The sequence below is a fragment of the Peromyscus maniculatus genome, chromosome 15 (genome assembly GCF_049852395.1).
Source record: "Peromyscus maniculatus bairdii isolate BWxNUB_F1_BW_parent chromosome 15, HU_Pman_BW_mat_3.1, whole genome shotgun sequence".
Classification (NCBI taxonomy): Eukaryota; Metazoa; Chordata; class Mammalia; order Rodentia; family Cricetidae; genus Peromyscus; species Peromyscus maniculatus.
This window is the reverse complement of record NC_134866.1, coordinates 79518529-79537136: the sequence shown is the minus strand read 5'-3', so window position 1 is coordinate 79537136 and position 18608 is coordinate 79518529. Positions and strand designations below refer to the sequence as shown.

The 18608-nt window shown below is 43.5% G+C and overlaps 1 protein-coding gene across 1 annotated transcript in view; it reads right to left on the bottom strand.

The window, feature by feature from the left end:
• The window catches only part of Nln (neurolysin), a 106417-nt gene that overhangs the window by 27545 nt on the left and 60264 nt on the right, over nucleotides 1–18608 (bottom strand). Inside the window, exons 5-9 of the mRNA XM_006982738.4 lie at nucleotides 16868–16970; nucleotides 16148–16308; nucleotides 10737–10872; nucleotides 7627–7993; nucleotides 1764–1965 (exon numbers count right to left, since the gene is read on the bottom strand). Coding sequence (XP_006982800.1) covers nucleotides 1764–1965; nucleotides 7627–7993; nucleotides 10737–10872; nucleotides 16148–16308; nucleotides 16868–16970 — 969 coding nt within the window. The remainder of the gene's footprint in view (nucleotides 1–1763; nucleotides 1966–7626; nucleotides 7994–10736; nucleotides 10873–16147; nucleotides 16309–16867; nucleotides 16971–18608) is intronic.

Genomic DNA, 18608 nt, shown 5'->3' with positions numbered 1-18608 from the left:
GTTTAACCGTACAAGTATCTTAAAGCAGAGCTATCATAACTCAAGGGAGTATAAGGGCACAGAAAGGATACTGATAAACATTCAACACTGACAAACACCTGTGGAACTCCAGGGTTGGGAGAACAGACTCTAAAATCATCTAAGAAGTCTGAGATCATCCTGAAAGGTTTCTCTCCTTTGGGCTACATTTGGACTTACACATCTGGACAGACTTCTGTTGTATTTCCCTGTGTTTATTTTAAAGTAACACCTCCACCCCCCACTTGGAGTGGAACCCAGGGCCCCCCCCAGTTTGTTGGGAATTGAACCCAAGGTCATGAGCATGTAAGGAAATATGCCTACTTTGAACTCATGATAATCCTCCTGCTTCAGTCCCCTGCATGCTGGGATCACAGGTGTGACCAAAACATGTGGCCCTAGACCTTTTTGTTTGTTTCTTTCTTTTTAAAGGAACATATGGAGGGACCAGAATAAACAGACAATATATTGAAAGAATTAGTTTTAAATAATTTATTTCATCTACTATTGTTGAATATGTGTGTGTGATGTGTGACCGTGTGTGTGTGTGCCTGGAAAAAAAAAAGTATCAATGAATACACACAGAGATTCCAAATTTAGAAAACTGTCTCTTAATTTCTGTTGCCAGTATATTTAAAACATTAAGTGATTACAGGTTAATAATGTAAATAATAGTTAAATAGTAACAAGTTTTTAACATAAACCAGAAATAGTTTGAAATTAGTTGAATGGGTAAATGCAGTACACTCAGTTGAAAATAAATGCTTCTAGTTTTTATACTTGGAGTGGAACCCAGGGCCTTAAGATGAACATAGTTTTTGGTTGTGAATATAATGCAGTGGTATAGTGCTTGCCTAGCATAATCATGAAGCCCTAGATTTAACCAATAGCCCTGAAAAAAAAAACAAAGAAAAAAGAAGAGAAAAACAAAAACAAAGCCAAAAATCATTTTTGTGGCCTGGGGAGACAGACAGCTCAGTTGGACTGAGGACTTGAGTTCAAAGCCCAGAATCTACTCCAAAAACAGCTCTGGTGGTACCTGTTTGAAGGTGGTCCTTGGGGGTTGCTGGCCAGCCTGTCTCACCTAACCAGTGAGTCCCATGTCTTAGCAGAGACCTTGTCTTCCAAAAACAAGGTGGACAGCTCCTGAAAACCTTACATGCTGACCTCTGGCCTCCAAATACATGAACACACACACACACACACACACACACACACACACACCAATCACTTTTCATTTCAATCTACTACACATATCTTTTTCCTGGAGAAGTTTTCTACACAGTCATTTATTTTTTTGTGATAGGCTTTCATGAAGCCCAAGGTAGCCTTGAACTTGTTATGTAGCCAAGGCTGGTCTTGAGTTCCTGATCTTCCTGACTCTTTCCCAAGTGCTGGGTTACAATTAGCATGCCACCACACCCAGCTCTGCATGACTGTATTACTCGTGATGTTAATTCGAAGCATGAAAAGGGAGGTATCCCCAGGTAGTGGTAGAAAAGGAATAAAGGTTCAAGGTGGCTAGAAGCCACTGTTCCTCCACGAGCAGATCTTCTATAAGGTCGTTCATCAGTGGACTAACCTTCAAGTGAGGATACAGCGTGAGAGGAAAGAAAACTGTGTCTCCGCAGGCTTGCCACTTGCTCAGCTTGTGAAAAAATCAGGCAAAGAGAGAAACCTGACAGCAGCCAAGATGTAAGAAACAACTGGAAACAACGGGTGGGGTTGCCATGCAAACTGCTCACCTGCGCACAAATCTGATGCATGACGTGACCGAACTCATGGAAGAAAGTCCGCACCTCATCGTGTCTCAGGAGAGAGGGCCTGCCTGCGACGGGCTGTGAGAAGTTCACTACCAGGGCGGCCACAGACATCATCCGGCTGCCATCGGGGAGAAGGCAGCCTGGCTGAAGACCAAAGCAGGCGGCATGGTTGTATTTTCCTTCCCTGGGAGACAGGAACAAAGAACAGTGACGTGGACACTCTTCTTTAGCAAAACATGCCATGGCCTCTTCTAGGCATTAAGTGATACTTGACACCAGAAGATACTTTTCCATGTTTAGTTCACCTTTTAGAACACAGAATGCTTCGCCCTGCACAGAAAGTCAAATTAAACAATGACCCAGCCTTTTAGGTTTTTGTTTGTTTTAGCTTAATCTTTAAATTTGTATGTATTTTTTCTGTATCAGTGTTTTTCTTGGTCCCCTGTATCGCCTCCCCCTCACATCGATGCCACTTAAAGAAAAGAATTAATTTTGGCTACTATTCAGATGCATAAAATCGGGTAGGGTATTGTTCCTGTCTTGACTCCATCCTGGACTTCCTTGACTCCATTCTGAGAGTTCCAGCTTTTCTGAACCCACCAGAGGACTGCTGTGGAAGAGCAATCGACAAGCCCACAATCTAGCACAGGTACCTCCAAGGAAAGAGGAGAGGAGTCACCCCCAAAGCCCACACCTTAAGTTAGGGCAGACACTGGACACTACAGGAAGAGGACATTTCACCCAACCGTTAAAGGTCAGTGCTGGAGTAGACAAAATGCGGGACCATAGGACTGTGCCCCAGGGAAAAGCATCACCATCATCTGCAGTATCAGCCCTTACATAGAAAAGGGATGGGGATGGGCATACGCCTGAGACAGCATCAGTTGGGGAAAGGGTGTGAAGCATCATTTAGATGCTTTTTCATTTGTCTCTTACAGACCAAGGGCCTTAATATCCCCAGGAAGGAAGAGACCTTGCTGTTAGAACAGCCATGCAGACCCAAAGCTCTTGGGGAACAGAACAGGAAAAAAAGCCTCTGTGGGCAGAAATACATATGCTTGGACTTACAGCTGTAGATGAGGCTGGACCACTGACTAGGCCCCACTCCTAAAACACAGGACACAGAGGCTACCCTGATTAAGGCTGCTGCTGGCCAGGTGTGGTGGCATACACATGTGATCCCAAGTATCCAGTAGGTTCACACAGAAGGATCAAGAGTTTGAGTTCACTCTGGGGTACTTAGAGATACCGTCTCAGGAAAAGGAGAGGAACGAAAACCAGAAACAACAGAGGACAGGCTGACGCTGGATCAGAGCAAATAGAGATTTCCCACCCCCTAAGCAGGCTAGTAACAGCCAGTAACAAGTCATGGCAGCTCACTGTTTTTAGAGCGCTTGGATGAAGACCTGCTCTGAGGAACCGCAGAGAGACGCAGTGAGTGGAAGAGACTCATGAAAAGCGTGGGCAAATCAATTCTAAACACAATCTAAAACAAGGGGAAGCTGGGTAGTGGTGGTGCACGCCTTTAATTCCAGCACTCGAGGCCAGCCTGGTCTACAGAGCGAGATCCAGGACAGGTACCAAAACTACACAGAGAAACCCTGTCTCGAAAAACCAACCAACCAACCAACCAACCAAACAAACAAACAAACAAAACAAACAGAACAAGGGTAAGTCTGCAGCATGTGGAGGTTAATCAAGGCAGTGGTAAAGCTCTGAAACCTAAGTGACTACTAAGTGAACCAATGCCCCGTATGAAAAGCCTAGCAAAAGTAAATGTGGGGCCAATTTTAGGCATAAAATTATCAACCTTAGTCTTCACTGTCCTATTCACATGCCTGGCTTTAAGTCAACCCATGAGAAATACAAAGATGCACAGCAACAAGGGACCCATATACACACATGAGAACTACGACTACTACGTTTGAAATAACAAAGTAACCAGACTAAGAAGCCAGAAGGTTTGAATGCTAGGGTGCAGTCAGGTGGATAAGTTTGGCAGAGTTGGAAACTATAAGACAGACTCATCGGAGCATGGTGGATCATGTCTGTAATTCTAGCACTCTGGGTATCTAATGAGTCCGACAGTATCCCTGGAAAGCTCTCATGGAGTGAAATGGAAATGTATAAACAGGTCAATAGAGGAACATGAGCCTGTATATCCTGTTATCTTGTATGTTCTTTGTATTTGTATAGTATCATATACTATAATACACTGTCTGTACCTGATGAGAGTGTAAAATGAGTATCAACGCGCTGCAGAAGCAATAGCTAAATTCTCCTCCCTAAAGAAAATCTTAGAATTTAATTTTTTTTTTTTTTTTTCCCCGAGACAGGGTTTCTCTGTGTAGCTTTGTGCCTTTCCTGGATCTCGCTCTGTAGATCAGGCTGGCCTGGAGCTTACAAAGATCCGCCTGCCTCTGCCTCCCGAGTTCTGGGATTAAAGGCGTGCGCCACCACTGCCTGGCAAATTTAAAAGTTTTAATCATAAAATTAAAGATCTGCTAATTTTTAAATTCTCAGAAAGTCTTTAATCTTCTTTGTTTTTTGCTTATATTTAAGTTTACTTTCATTATTTATGGGTATGTGTAGGCCATGTGTTGAGTCTCCAGGACCTGCTTGTGAGCCGCCTAATGTGGGTGCTGGGAACGGAACTCTGGTCCTCTGGAAAAGTGGTAAGTGCTCTTAACACCCCCTCATCTCTCTAGGACCTGTTCTTTTCTTTTTGTTGAGATTTTATTATTTTTTTAATTGTCTTTTTATTTATTTATTTTTTATTTTTATTTATTTTATTTATTTTTTAAATTACACTTATGATATTCATTACACTCATGATATTAATCACATTTGTGGTATTCATAGATTACATTCGCAGTATTCATTCTATATATATATATATATATATATATATATATATGAGATTTTATTATTTTTATTTTATGAGTGTTTACCTGCATGCTGTGCCCATGGGGCCAGAAGAGGGTGTTGGGTTCCCTGGGACTGGAGTTATAGATGGTTGTGAGCAGCCAGGTGGGAGGGAATTGAACCTAGGTCCTCTATAAGAGCAGCTAGCGCTCTTAACTGCTGACCATCTCCAGCTCTTGCTCTTTCCTTTTTAAATTAAAATTGAGGCTGGTTGTGTTGGCACACACCTTTAAACCCAGCACTCAGGAGGCAGAGGCAGGAGGATCTCTGTGAGTTTGAGGCCAGCCTGGTCTACATAGTTAGTTTCAGGACAGCCAGGGCTACACAGAGAAACCCTGTCTTGAAACAACCCCCAAACAAAACAAAACAAACAAAACTCAATGTAATTAATTTAAAATTAATTTAAAAATTACTTTTATTCTGAGATTATCCATTTTCTTATTGCGTTTATAAAGCAATAGAGACTATAGTCCTTACCTACCAGTTTTATATTGAAATCATAAGATTTTGTTTGAGAATCTTAGTATTTGATGAATAAAAATAAAATGTGAGGGGGCTGGAGAGATGGCTCAGAGGTTAAGAGCACTGGCTGTCTTCCAGAGGTCCTGAGTTCAATTCCCAGCACCCACTTGGTGGCTCACTACCATCTGGTGCCCTCTTCTGGCATGAAGGCATACCTGCAGATAGAACACTGTATACATAATAAATAAGTAATTCTTAAAAATAAAATGTGATTAAAAAAGAAAAACACAAGTCTTTAAAGAATCTACTCTGAACTTTGTTCCAGAGTCAGACAAATAAAACAGTCCATCTATATTTTACCTTGTTGTGGGATGTCTTTCTGTACACTGTGAATACGTGTTGCTATGATTGGTTAATAAAGAAGTTGCTCTGGCCTATGGAGAGTCAGGTTATGGCCAGGTAGGAAATCCAAGGAGAGAGACAGGAAAGAGAAAGGCGGAGTCTAAAGAGATGCCAGCCAGCCAGCCAAGGAGCAACATGCCAGCAGACTGGTAAAGCCACGGGAAACGTGGCAAAACAAAGATTAATAGAAATGGGTTAATTTAAGATGTAAGAGCTAGCTAGCGAGAGGCCTGCCATAGACCATACAGTTTGCAAATAATATTAACCCTCTGGGTGGGAGGCTGCAGGACCTCAGGGCCAGGAGGGACCGGAGAAAACTCTCGACTACATTACCTTTACGCAAAGACTGTGACAGAAAATGAGTATGAGCTAGGCATTATCCTCACGAAAGATCACTCTGTGTTCTCTATAACTTTTCTGGTAGCAATGACCAATCTCCAAATATGAAACAAAGCAAGCATACGGCAGAAACGCAGGATGGGAGGACTCTGTCCTGGGAAGTGAGTTTGGAGACAGGCACAGGACACTGCAATGCTGAAAGATTTCCTGTTTTAAATCTTATCGCGTGTGTGTGTGTGTGTGTGTGTGTGTGTGTGTGTGTGTGTGTGTGTGTGTGTGTGTGTAGGCCAGACAACTCTCAGGAGCCAGTCCTCTCCTGCCACCTTGTGGGATCCTGGAATCAAACTCAGGTTGTCAGGCCTGAGTTGAAGCACTTTTTTTGTTTGTTTGTTTTGTTTTTTTGTTTTCCGAGACTTCGAGACAGGGTTCCTCTGTGTAGCTTTGGAGCCTTTCCTGGAACTCACTCTGTAGCCCAGGCTGGCCTCGAACTCACAGAGATCCACCTTTAATCTCATCTTAATTCAATTTTTAATCCCAGTGCTGGGATCAAAGGCGTGCGCCATCACCGCGCGGTAGTTTAATCACTTTTACCCACTAATCTATCTTGCTAGCCCAAAGGATTACCCTCTTAGGTATTCGAATAACCTAGGTGCTGAAGGACACCCGTGCCACCAAATGGATCACAATTCAGCCTCCTTCTGAGCATCCAGGGCCAGTGGACTGCTCACCTATGCTTTGCTGAAGAGGGATTACCATAATTCTCTTTGGTCTATTTAGTAAAATGAGTTAGTTACTGCAAAAAGTTGGGTTTGTTTTAGAAAGCAGCCTAAGGAGAAAAAGATCCAAATCTTTTACGTCCAAGGAAATGTGGCATTTACAGTTATACACTTCAATCAAAAATATTTGAAATTTTATTCCTGATTAAATGGTTAGAAAATGTGCATATATAGTGCTTAGTGCAAAAACAATCCTGTTAAGGGCTCTGAAGAATGAACATCTCAAGGAGGGTGTGTCAGTCAAGTGTTTGGACTCCTCAGATTAACAGCAAGGGCTTTGCTTTTTCTACTATACTGTGCTGTGCTCGTAAAGACTGAGGAGGGCAGACAGACTTCAGAGGACTGGCAGATGACCTAGCTAATAAATACTCTGGAGGAAATTTTAAATTAAGTAAAAACAGTAGGTGATGATGGTGGTGGTAGCTAATGCTTTTTCAAAACTTATTATCTGGGCTGGGGAGCTGGTTCAGATTATTCTCTCTGACACACACACACACACACACACACACACACACACACACACACACACACACATTTGGTTTTGGTTTTGGTTTTTCCGAGACAGGGTTTCTTTGTGTAGCTTTGAAGCCTCGAACTCACAGAGATCCACCTGCCTCTGCCCCCTAAGTGCTGGGATTAAAGGCGTGCACTGCCACCATGCCCCGTTGTGTTTTTTAGATTTTAAAGAACTCAACTACGTGCAGTGCACTCTTCTTCTAAATGTTATGAATAACCATCCAATTGAATATTTACAACATTCCACAAAACTGGTGCTACAAATATTCCCACCATTCAGGACACATCACAGACAAACCGAATAACTTGTCTAGTGAGGGATGAAGGCAGACGTTCTGGCCCTACACTTTAACCTGTGCACTAAGCACCACATGGGGGAATATGCAAGGGTAGAGTCTGGTCGCTTCTAACAGCAAGTCCAGTACCTTGGATAGAGGTCCAGGTAGAACTGTCCCAGCACTTCTCCAGTAGCTTTATCCTTCACACTGTAGAGTGAAACGCTCTTATTCCAAACGTGAGCATCCTCCACTTGCTCAAATGACAGTCCCAACAACTCCTGGTAGATGCTCAGCAAGCCTTCCGTGACCACCTCGATGGGAAAGTATTCCTTGAGGAACTCCTGGTCCACTGAGTACTTGAGCTCCTCGGTCTGTGTCATGTAGTAATGGAGATCCCACGCATTGATTTTTCCATCATACTCAAAACCTCGCTCTTCACATTCCTTCTTCTTCAAGTTCAAAATAAACTCCCGTTCTGCCTCACCCAGGGGTTTTAATTTCTGGCTTAAATCATCTGTGAGGGAAAGGGCAGAGTTAGTGATGTGTCCGTGAGACAAGCCCATTCACATGTACTGCTAGTTTTGTGCATGATCAGTTGGAGGAAACCCTGATGAGGAGAGACTGGATGGTCTTTTACACCACCAAAACCCAGCCGCGGTTACCTTCCAATGTCAACAACGGTGAAGCTTACCTCAAGAACTCTGGTGGAGGAATATTACAGTTCAGAGCAAAGCAAAGGAAAAAGTAAGCTTGTGCATACGCTTATTCCTCAGCAAGGCTATGTTCCTAAAACAACACCTCCTGTGACCTGCAGGCAACATCATCTAAAACTGCTCTGCACATTTGACCGTGGGTCCGGCCTGCCTTCCCCAGGCCCATTCTGCGATTTATGGAGGAGGAGGAGGAAGAGGATTTGGATAGTAGTTCTAGATTTCAGCTCAAGAAATTGCTGGTCACTACAATTTAATACTGAAGTCAAATTCTGATTATCTGCTTTAAAAAACCGGGCTGAACAAGCTCTTTTGTATTTCTTTTCACAATGTGTTAACTACGTGAAGATAAAGATGTGCTTGGGTCTGTGCTGGACATGGGTTAGAGGAGGCCCAAAGATGTGAGATCGTGGCTGCCGCCCAAAGCATGCTGTGAAGACAGAGAGCTGGGCCACCCTCCTGGGAACATGCCTCAGACATCACAGCAGTTACCCGTTCGCATCTCTGCTCTTTCCACCAAGTGGAGGCTCTGGGGAAGGCCTCTGTCCTATCATTTCTGTGCTTCTGCCACTCAGCATGAGGCCTTCTGCTCCTACCCAAGGCAGTTACTTCCAGCGTCTCACAGATGCACAAGAGAAGTGTAGGCTGCCGCCGATGGGTACCTGTCATCGGTTGTATACGATTCCAGCACATACAAGTAAACCGTGACACCACTACTGAGAAACAGCGGTGGAGTAAATCTGGGGGCTAAAAGCCGATTTCTTAACCTATTTTTATCATTTTATTTTGATTCTTTAGTTTATTGAGACAGGGTCTGTAGACGAAATTCTAAACGGTCTTATTAAATAAGAAACACAGAGCCAAATATGGAGTTAAAAGCCCAAGAGATCCGAGCACTAGCCAAGAGCCAAGACCACCTTATCTTTCCACTCGCTGCTGTCCTTCCCCTGAGAGAGAGACCTCCTTCCCGTGTGTCCTGTCTTTTTATTGCCTTTCTGCTCTGCCTTTTCATTGGCTCTAAACCCAGCCACCTCACTTCCTCGTCACTGCCTGTCTATACAGACCTCCTGGTCTCTATGGTTGGTACTGGGATTAAAGGTGTGTGTCACCATGCTTGGTTGTATCCTTGACCACACAGAGATTCTGCCTGCCATGTGATCAGATTAAGGGCATGGGCTACCACCACCTGACTTGTATTCCTGGCTCACTAATGACCTCTGATCTCCAGGCAAACTTTATTTATTAACATACAAATAAAACCACATTTCAGCACAATTAAAATATCACCACAAGGGTCTCACACCATAGCTCTCTGACTTGGTACTTGTTACATAACCCAGTTGGCCTCGAATTCATGGCATCCTCCTGCCTCAGCCTCCTGACTACTTGGATTACAGGTGTGTACCACCACGACCAGTTTTAATTCATTATTAATCAGTTCCAACTTACTGTTAATAAATGACTATCAAAGATAAATTCTTTTGACATTTTGTCAAAGGAGAATAAGGTAATTTTAATAGCATTTTAAAGTTTGTGTTAGGTGTGGTAGCACATGCTTTTCATCCAGTACTTAGGAGGCAGGGCGTACATTTGTGTACACTACCTATGCATCTGTGCTCACATGTGTGTGGGCACGTGTGTGGAAGCCCAGAGCTGACTCTACACTTGATTGACGCAGGGTCTCTCAAGTGAACCCTTGCTTGTTAATTAGCTGGCCTGGCTAGCCTGCTCACCCTACGGATGCCCTTCCTCTGCCCACTGGGTATGGGGTCACAGGTGGCCACTATGCTTGCCTGGCTTTTACAGGGATGTAGGTTCCAGTCCTCATTTTTATGTAGTAGGCACTGTGTTCACTGACCCATCTCCCTGGACCAGAAACCTTAGCTCTTACTGTTTTCTCATTGAGACTGGGCCTCACAACGTAGCTGAGGCTGGCCTAGAACTCATGATGTAGACCAAGCTGGCCTTGAACTCACAGAGATCTGTTTGCATGCTAGGATTAAAGGCTGTGCCACCAGGCCCAGTGACCTTACTTTAAAAAAAAAAAAAAGAAAAAGAAAAAGATGTATGAAAAAGACAAAATGAATATGACTACAGTAATTAGGTAATTAGATGTAATCTACAGTACCTTTATATATTAAAAAGTGGACTTCGGAGGGTGGAGTGCCAGTTTTTTTTTTATTTAGGTATGCTCTGTTTTCATTTTATACCCTATTTTCAGCTTCTTTCATATATCTATCAGTAGTCACTGCACAGTTTCAAAGACCTAGTGGCAGTGAATGAAGGCAATGAGCTAACAGTCCTGTTAGCCCACACCCACTGTGTGTAAACATAGAGTCAGTGCCCCAGTGGATAAGAGATAGCAGCCCCAAGAACTGAGTTCATCAAGGAGGAGCTGAGAACACCCTTCTCCTGACACTAGGATGTTCCAAAGGCAGCCTAGGTGCCTGGCTAAGGCCGAAGTTAAGGTGATATAATACAGTAAGATGTCACAGGGCAAAGGAAACAAAAACCATACCACTGACCCTCGATAAATAAAGGACTGACCGAGAAAGGCTGCCACGTGGCTTGTGCTCTTTGCAGTGTTTAGTTCGAGGACAAAGTCAGCATGGGTGTCATAGCCGAGCAGTCTGGCCACTTGTGCGCGCAGCGGGAGGAGCTGCTGGAGAATCGCTGTGTTTTCCTAGTCACAGGAACAACAGAAAGAGAAGAGAAGCATCAACTGGACGCAAAGCACTCAACAGTCACTGCGTGAGTGAGGCTGTGACACGGTCGGACAGTTTTAGACCGCCAGAACTACTGTTTCCATTTCAGCGTTGAGAGAATCTGAAACTGTGGTATGCTATTCCCGAAATAATTTATAACATTTATACTTCAGAGACAGCTGTAAGCTCTTCATAAACTCCGAGGTACTGTAAACTCAGGGCAAAAGTATGCTGCATGAACTACTGATTCCTCACTTATTTTCAATTATACAAGTGTACCAAATACTCACAGTTACAACTTTCTGATGTGTTTGTGGCAAATTATACACAGCATAAAATTTACCATTTGAACTTCAAACCAATTTGTTTTGCTATTCTGTATCCACACATGGAAATTAACTGATGAGGATGGAGAGAAACTGGTACCCTTGTGTACTCCTGATGAGAGTGGAAAGCAGTTCAGTGGCTCTACAAAACATTATGGCGATTCTTCAAAAGTTACAGACAGATGAGCTGGGAATAGAGCTGAGTGGGAAAAGTGTTTGCCCAACATTCAAGAAACCTGAGCTTTGATCCCCAGCACCACATGAGCCAGGCATGGTGGCACATGCCTGTAATCGCAGCATGTGGGAGGTGGAGCTAGGAAGTTCAGAAAGGTCAAGGTCATTATTGGCTACATAAAGAGTTTAGGGATATACGAGATTCAGCCTCAACAAAACACCCCAAATCAAAACAACCCCTCCCAAACCAAAACCCAAACCCCTATAGAATTATCATATAATCTTAACTCTACTTCTGGGCAAATATTTGAAAGAACTGAGAGCAGACTCACAATAGGTATCTACAGATACCTATGTTAAACCAGCATTATTCTATAGTAAAACCAGGAAAACAACTCAGGTGCCCAGTGACAGAAGAATGGACCGAGAAAATGTGGTATACCCATACATCGACATATGATTCACCCTTAAAAAGAGGGGCATTCTGACATGCTTCCCCATGGTAAACCTTTATGACCTGATGCTAAGTCAATGTGAGTCACAAGACACGAGTTTCCTGTGGCCATTAAATTCACAGACATGGAAAGTAGAACAGGGAATGGGAAGTTAGTTTGTTATGAATGCAGTTTCAGTTAGCATGAAAATGTTCTGTGGATGGGTGTTGCTCCAGAACAACAATGTACGTAGACTTAATTCCACATGCTACTGCCTGAAGGTCCCCTACAATATGTTGAAAACTAATTTGCACTGCTGTGGTCCTAAGAGATGGGACCTTTGAGCACTGTCCTCAGAACTGACGAGAGGCTTACAAGAGAGCAAGAAGAAGCCAGCTTAGGTACTTTCTGCCCTGCTGCCCTGTGATTTAAAAAAGGGTTTTTCCTTCTTTCCTGTGAACACACAGCATCATTAACTTCCTGTGTCCAAAACCATGAAAAATAAATCTCTATTGTTTATAAGTTATCCAGCCTACAATATTTTGTTTAAATAGCACAAATAGATTAACATACCATGGTATCTTATATTTAAAATTGTCTTTATAGGCTTTTCTCCAACATAGTTCCTATTTGGTACCTGTACACTTAGGAACACCACACCATACACATCCATGAGACAAGGTCCTACTATGTGGCCCTGGTAGGCCTAGAACTCACTATATATCCCAAGTGAGGGCTTCAGAATCATGGAGATCCTCTTCTTGGTGTCCTGGGTACTGGGATAACTTGTGTGTGCCACCAAAGCAGGGTATTTTATTCTGTTTTTTAACACTAAAAGCACTTCTTTTTATTTTTAAAACTTTGTTTTATTTTCTGTATAGGAGTGTTTTGCATGCATATATATATATGGGCACTGCATGTGTGCCTGAAACTCAAGGTGTCCAAACAGGTTATCAGTTCCCCTGGGGCTGGATCTATTGATGGTTAAGTGTCCTTAACTACTGAACCATCTCTCCAGCCCTGGAAAGTAATTCTCAAAACGTTAAAGGAAAAATTATTAGTCCCAACAATTAAGTCAGCAACTTATTCTTTCTTTCTTCCTTCCTTCCTTTCTTTTTTTTTTGGTATTTCGAGACAGGGTTTCTCTGTGAAACAGTCCTGGCTGTCCTGGAACTCACTCTGTAGACCAGGCTGGCCTCAAACTCACTGACATCCGCCTGCCTCTGCCTCCCAAGTGCTGGGATTAAAGGCGTGCGCCACCATGGCTCAGCCAATTTCTTTTTTATATATACACATTTGAAAATAATTTACTTGTGTGTATGTGAGGGGAGGTCGGGGAGACCTGCATATTGCATGTGTGTGGAGGTCTGCCTTCCACTGTGCTGAGGCATGGTCTCTCTTGTTTTTACTGCTGGACCTCATAGTCCAGGCTAGCCAATCCATGAGCTTCCAGGTAATTCTCCTGCCTCAGCCTCCCATCTAAGACGGCTGGGATTACATGTGTGCCACCACAGCTGGCTTCTGCGTGGGCTGTCAGGGTTGCATGGCTAGTGACTTTACCAACTGAGCCATCTCCTCAACACCGTGCGTGTGCGTGCGTGTGCGTGCGTGTGCGTGCGTGTGTGTGCGCGTGCGTGTGCGTGCGTGTGCGTGCGTGTGTGTGTGTGTGTGCGTGTGTGTGTGCGCGCGAGTGCGTGTGTGTGTGTGCCTGTGTGTGTGCGTGTGTGTGTGCGTGTGCGTGCGTGTGTGTGTGCCTGTGTGTGTGTGTGTGTGCGCGCGTGCGTGCGTGCCTGTGTGTGTGTGTGTGCGTGCACGCGTGTGTGTGTGTGTGTGCGTGTGCGTGCGTGTGTGCGTGCGTGCCTGTGTGTGTGTGTGTGTGTGTGCGTGTGCGTGCATGCCTGTGTGTGTGTGTGTGTGTGTGCGTGTGTGCGTGCGTGTGTGTGTGTGTGTGTGTGTGCCTGTGTGTGTGTGTGTGTGTGTGCGTGCGTGCCTGTGTGTGTGTGTGTGTGCGTGCGTGCGTGCGTGTGTGCGCGTGCGTGCATGCGTGTGTGTGTGTGTGTGTGTGTGTGCCTGTGTGTGTGTGCGTGCGTGCGTGTGTGTGTGTGTGTGTGTGTGTGTGTGCCTGTGTGTGCGTGCGTGCGTGCGTGCGTGTGTGCGTGTGTGTGTGTGTGTGTGTGTGTGTGTGTGTTGGGGGGTGGTTCAGACAGGGTCTCACTCTGTAGCCTAGGCTAGTCTCAGGCTTCCTGAATACTTGGTTTGTAGATGTGAGCCACCAAACCTGACTTGTTTTGAGTTTTGAGACAAGGGCTCATTTATAACTCAGGCTAGCCTCAAACCTTACTTCATTGCTTGACTTACTATGCTTCTGATTGGTTTTGGAAAGATGTACTATGGAATATGAGAATGATTGGAATAAAGTTGCTATTGTAGTAAAAATGAGAAAGGTACAGAAGCAGAAAGCGGTTGGAGGGAGACCCTGCAGGCTGGGAAGCAGGCGGCACTCACTCATGTGAACAATAATATGGCAATATGGGCAGAATTTGCTGCGGCTGTGGTTTGACGGAACTCTGAAGGTAAGCCATGTTGCTATTATGTCTTAGTTCTTAGAACTGCTGAGGAAAACTAATAATGCTTGTCATCGTGCTACTTTTTAGAGAGATTACAGAAAAGAGACAAAGCTCAAAGACCTGGCTGGTTTACAGGACAGAAAGTGAAAAGGAGGACAAACAGAAGATGGAAGGTCATTGTTTTGCTAAGGGAGACTTGGCTTGGGGATTCAGACCCTTGGAAAAGCCAGCTGCTCTGCAGTCCTGGCATCCCGGGAGTAGAATGTCACTTCGTCACTCAACTACAGAGATTAATCTGAGAACACTTCCTTATTTCCTTACAAAAGCTTACCTTTTCCACAGGCGCTGAAGCAAAGTCTTTTGAACAGAGGAACAAACATAGGAATGAATCAGTTAATAAGATCCGGCAGGAACTGTGACTAAAAAACGGTATTTGGGTCTAGTTATTTTTAACTGCCTAGAAGTAAATGTACAAGAAGCTAAGGTTTTGAAGATGTTTTATTACTAAGGACATGCAAATAATTTGTGGCTATTTGGTTCCTAACCTAACCCTTGTATTTCAAACTGGCACCAGTATGACTCTATCTAGCAATCCTTAAGACATGGCCATGGAAGACAACAGTCAACAAAGAACCCCCAAGAGCTAATGTAGGGGGCACAGAATACAACTGGTAAAGGACTTCTTACCAGATCATTTTTGAAAATTTCTATATATCTCCCATGTTCCTGTTCCTCCTCCTCTTGTTTTTCAAGACAAGGTCTCACCAGGCAGGGATCCTTGGCTAGCCTGAGCTTGCTCTATGTACCAGGCTGGCCTCAAACTCATCTATAAGAGTCATCTGCTTCTGCTGGGCTTAGGAGTGTGCACTGCTACACCTGGCTTGCTCTGGCCTTTTCTTCAAGAGTGTCTTCGCTCTGATGTGATTATTCTGTTCCTATTCCAGCACTGGGTGTGGGTTGGGGGTGAGAGGGCTAATGACGTGTCTTTCTTTTTGTAGGCTGCTACATCATGAGAAACTCAAATGGGGACAACTGGATGGCAGAGCCCAATGTCTGAGCCCAAGACAATAAATGAATGACTGGGGCTTGACACATGGTCTAGGAAAGAAAAGACATTCATGGTTACTTGGGTAGCCAGGACTATGGTGGTGAGCTGGGTAGTTGATTCAGAATCAATTTTAATTCTGTCCTTTCAAAATAAAACTCCAAGCCTAGCAAACAGTTGTCAACTAAAGACTACAGCTTCCCTTGTAGCTAGACATGACTATATAGAGTTTGAGTTAATGGGATATGTCTGGAGTTGATGGGTGCTATCTGTACATCTTTTTTTTTTTAAGTTTTTAAAAAAATTTCTTGAGACAGTGTTTTAAAGATGTGTGATCTATACTTTCTCCATTCTTCCCAACAGGCTGACGAATAGTAATTTCCAGAATCTACCTTGGTAGTTACTTGTTAAGGAGGGAGAGATGCTTTACCAGCTTTGGACTTCAAATGCAGAAAATGAATACAACTTCTTGTTTGTTTCTATCTCTTCTATTTCCACTACAGCAGTATAGCTCGTGGCATGCCACGCAAGCTGACAATGTGGAAATGAAAAGACTGGAAGTATTGTAGGTGTGTGGAATTAGTAAATGCAATGCACATGCAAACAGGAATATCAGTTAATGAGCTGACTTCAATACTGGCAAAATGAAGTATATATCCTTTCCTTAAGATCTTCAGTTAGGATCAAAATAAAGACATTCACGGTACCTGTCTGCACCTGGTATGAAAAGCCATCTCCATCTTCCTTCTTGTTTCAGGGACACAACATTTCTTCATGACAGGAAAATAGTGGGGATACTTTAAGGTCACCTTGTACTTGTCACCATCTGTTTTTTCTAAACTCTCAATGAAGTCACCAGGAAGAGCACCTGCAAAAAGTCATTTTCTCATGCATCAATCTCCCACAAATACTGGCTTACCAAGCATGGGCACAATGCTTTCAGGCAGCTCGAGGGACCTGATGTGGTGACTGAAATCCAAGTGAGAGGACAATTGTACCATCTTATTTGTCCTGTATTGGAATGGGGGAAGCAGTGATGCGCCAGGTGGCTGGGAAACAACAATTTCCAACAGGAAACTGTTTCAGGGCACCTGTGCAGATGGTATTTGAACAGGCAAAATTAAGCCAAAAAAATAAAAGACCCCAGAGTAAGAGACTAGTTTACAATGTGGGAGACATGGAGAGGCAGAAAAACTGTCAAGGCTTGAAGGCTGATGATAAACACCAGTGTAAGTTACCAAGAAAGATGAACCACGAGGATGCTGGGAATCAAACCTGGGTCTTCAGCAAGAGTAGCCAGTACTCTTAACTGTTGACCATGACTCCAGCCCTGATACTAGACAATTTTTAAAAGAATCCTTTGGATTTTAATTTAGGTTGGAATCTGCAAGTGATATAATCTAATGTAGCAAACATCAGAATTTTACCAAGTTCAGCCTTGGAAAATACAAGGAAAGTATCATCCTCATTGAGGTTTTTGTTGAAGTCAATGCATAGCTCACTCATTCTTTTCTTCATTGATTTGATTTCCTGAAAGGAAGGAAGACAGACAGGGCATTAACAGTGAAAAAAACCTTTCATTTTCATCACTATCGGCCAACATGTTTCAATTATACACGAAGTCGGGATTCTGTCTTCTCTCAGAAGTCCTTTCTTAGAAATGCACCCCGCAAAGCAGCTGCTGTCAGTCAGTCTGTCTACTACTGCCGGAATACTTTGCTCAACACTGTCTGAGAACACACCCATCGCTTCCCCCATCTCCCCCTTCCCCATTCTACAGCAGCCACATAGTTCAAACAGGACCTGATAGTGAACACTCCAGGGTTGTGCCATCTGTACCAACTAGGTCACTGTACCATCTTCCTGCAGTAATGACTGATTCCATGCCTGGCACCCCTCTAACAATTCTGTAAAAGCACTGGGTAGGAGATCCAAGGAGATGATAGAGAACCGCAAGAAAAAATGTAGGATAATCTCATTCTTCTGACAAAGCTGGGTAATGCAATCTACTTGACACAAAGTGGGACTTTGGTAAAAGATCTGCTGTGGGGAACTGAGACCCAGAGACACAGCTCTATGTGTGTCTGGAATGCTGGGGTTTAGGTTTGGTCATCTAACTCTAAAACCTTCGAACTTCCTTAAGTTGCTTAAATGCGATTCTGTTTGCTGCAACCAATCATAGTTTAATTACTATAATTTTCATGCACCCAAGAGAACAGGGGGTTGACTAGCAAGTCAAAGGGTCAAGTGGGTGACACCAGCCACCCAATTAGGATGACCAGGAAACAGAGTGATCAAAGGACACTCAGGTGGCAGAAAGATGCTGACATCTCCATGGCACCTTCAATACTATCTTCCAGAATGACATCAGTCACCAAATAAAACTTGGTTTGGATGTCTGTCAAACTTATTTCTGCAGTCCTCAGGAATGACCTGGAAATAAACCAAGGATTTTATTTCCTGTCCAAATGAATGAGGTCAATAAAGCAGCTGAGCTTATCACAGAACCTGGAAGTCTTGATTTGACTCACCCAAGAAAATGTCTGAGCAGCACTTCTCAGGGGCTAATCTCTCTTCATGTAAGTGGCATGTATTAATCACAGGGTGTCCTATCCTAAAATGCTGGTTTTCAAACTCTTTACCAGTATGGGTTTTATTAAGAGTGCTCTATCTCAGTGTGATTAAGATCAACTAGCTCCTGAAATCTGGAATTTACTTTTTTTTTCTTTCTTTTGCTTCTCTTCTATTTTTTTTTAACTGTCCATAATTCTCCATTTTTTTCCTCTATGTTTTCCTAGTACTTTTAGTTTATCCTGCTGGTTTTCCTTTTTAACAAAAAACTCACGCTTTCCTTTTTAAAAATTAGTTAAATTAGTTCATTTATTTTGCATCCTGACCACAGTTTCTTCTCTTCTCTCCTCCCATTCCCTCTCCCACCTCCCCGTGCCCACCACAATCTATTTGTGGGACTCTCAGCAGTGGGAACAGGGCCTTCCCTGATGTTTTGGCAGGCTTTTGGGAACCCATTCCTCATACTGAGTTGCCTTGCCCAACCTTAATATGAGGGGAGGAGCTTAGTCCTACCTCAACTTGATATGCTATACTTTATTGATACTCATGGGAGGCCTGCCCCTTTCTGAACAGAAACAGAAGTGGAATTTACTTTTT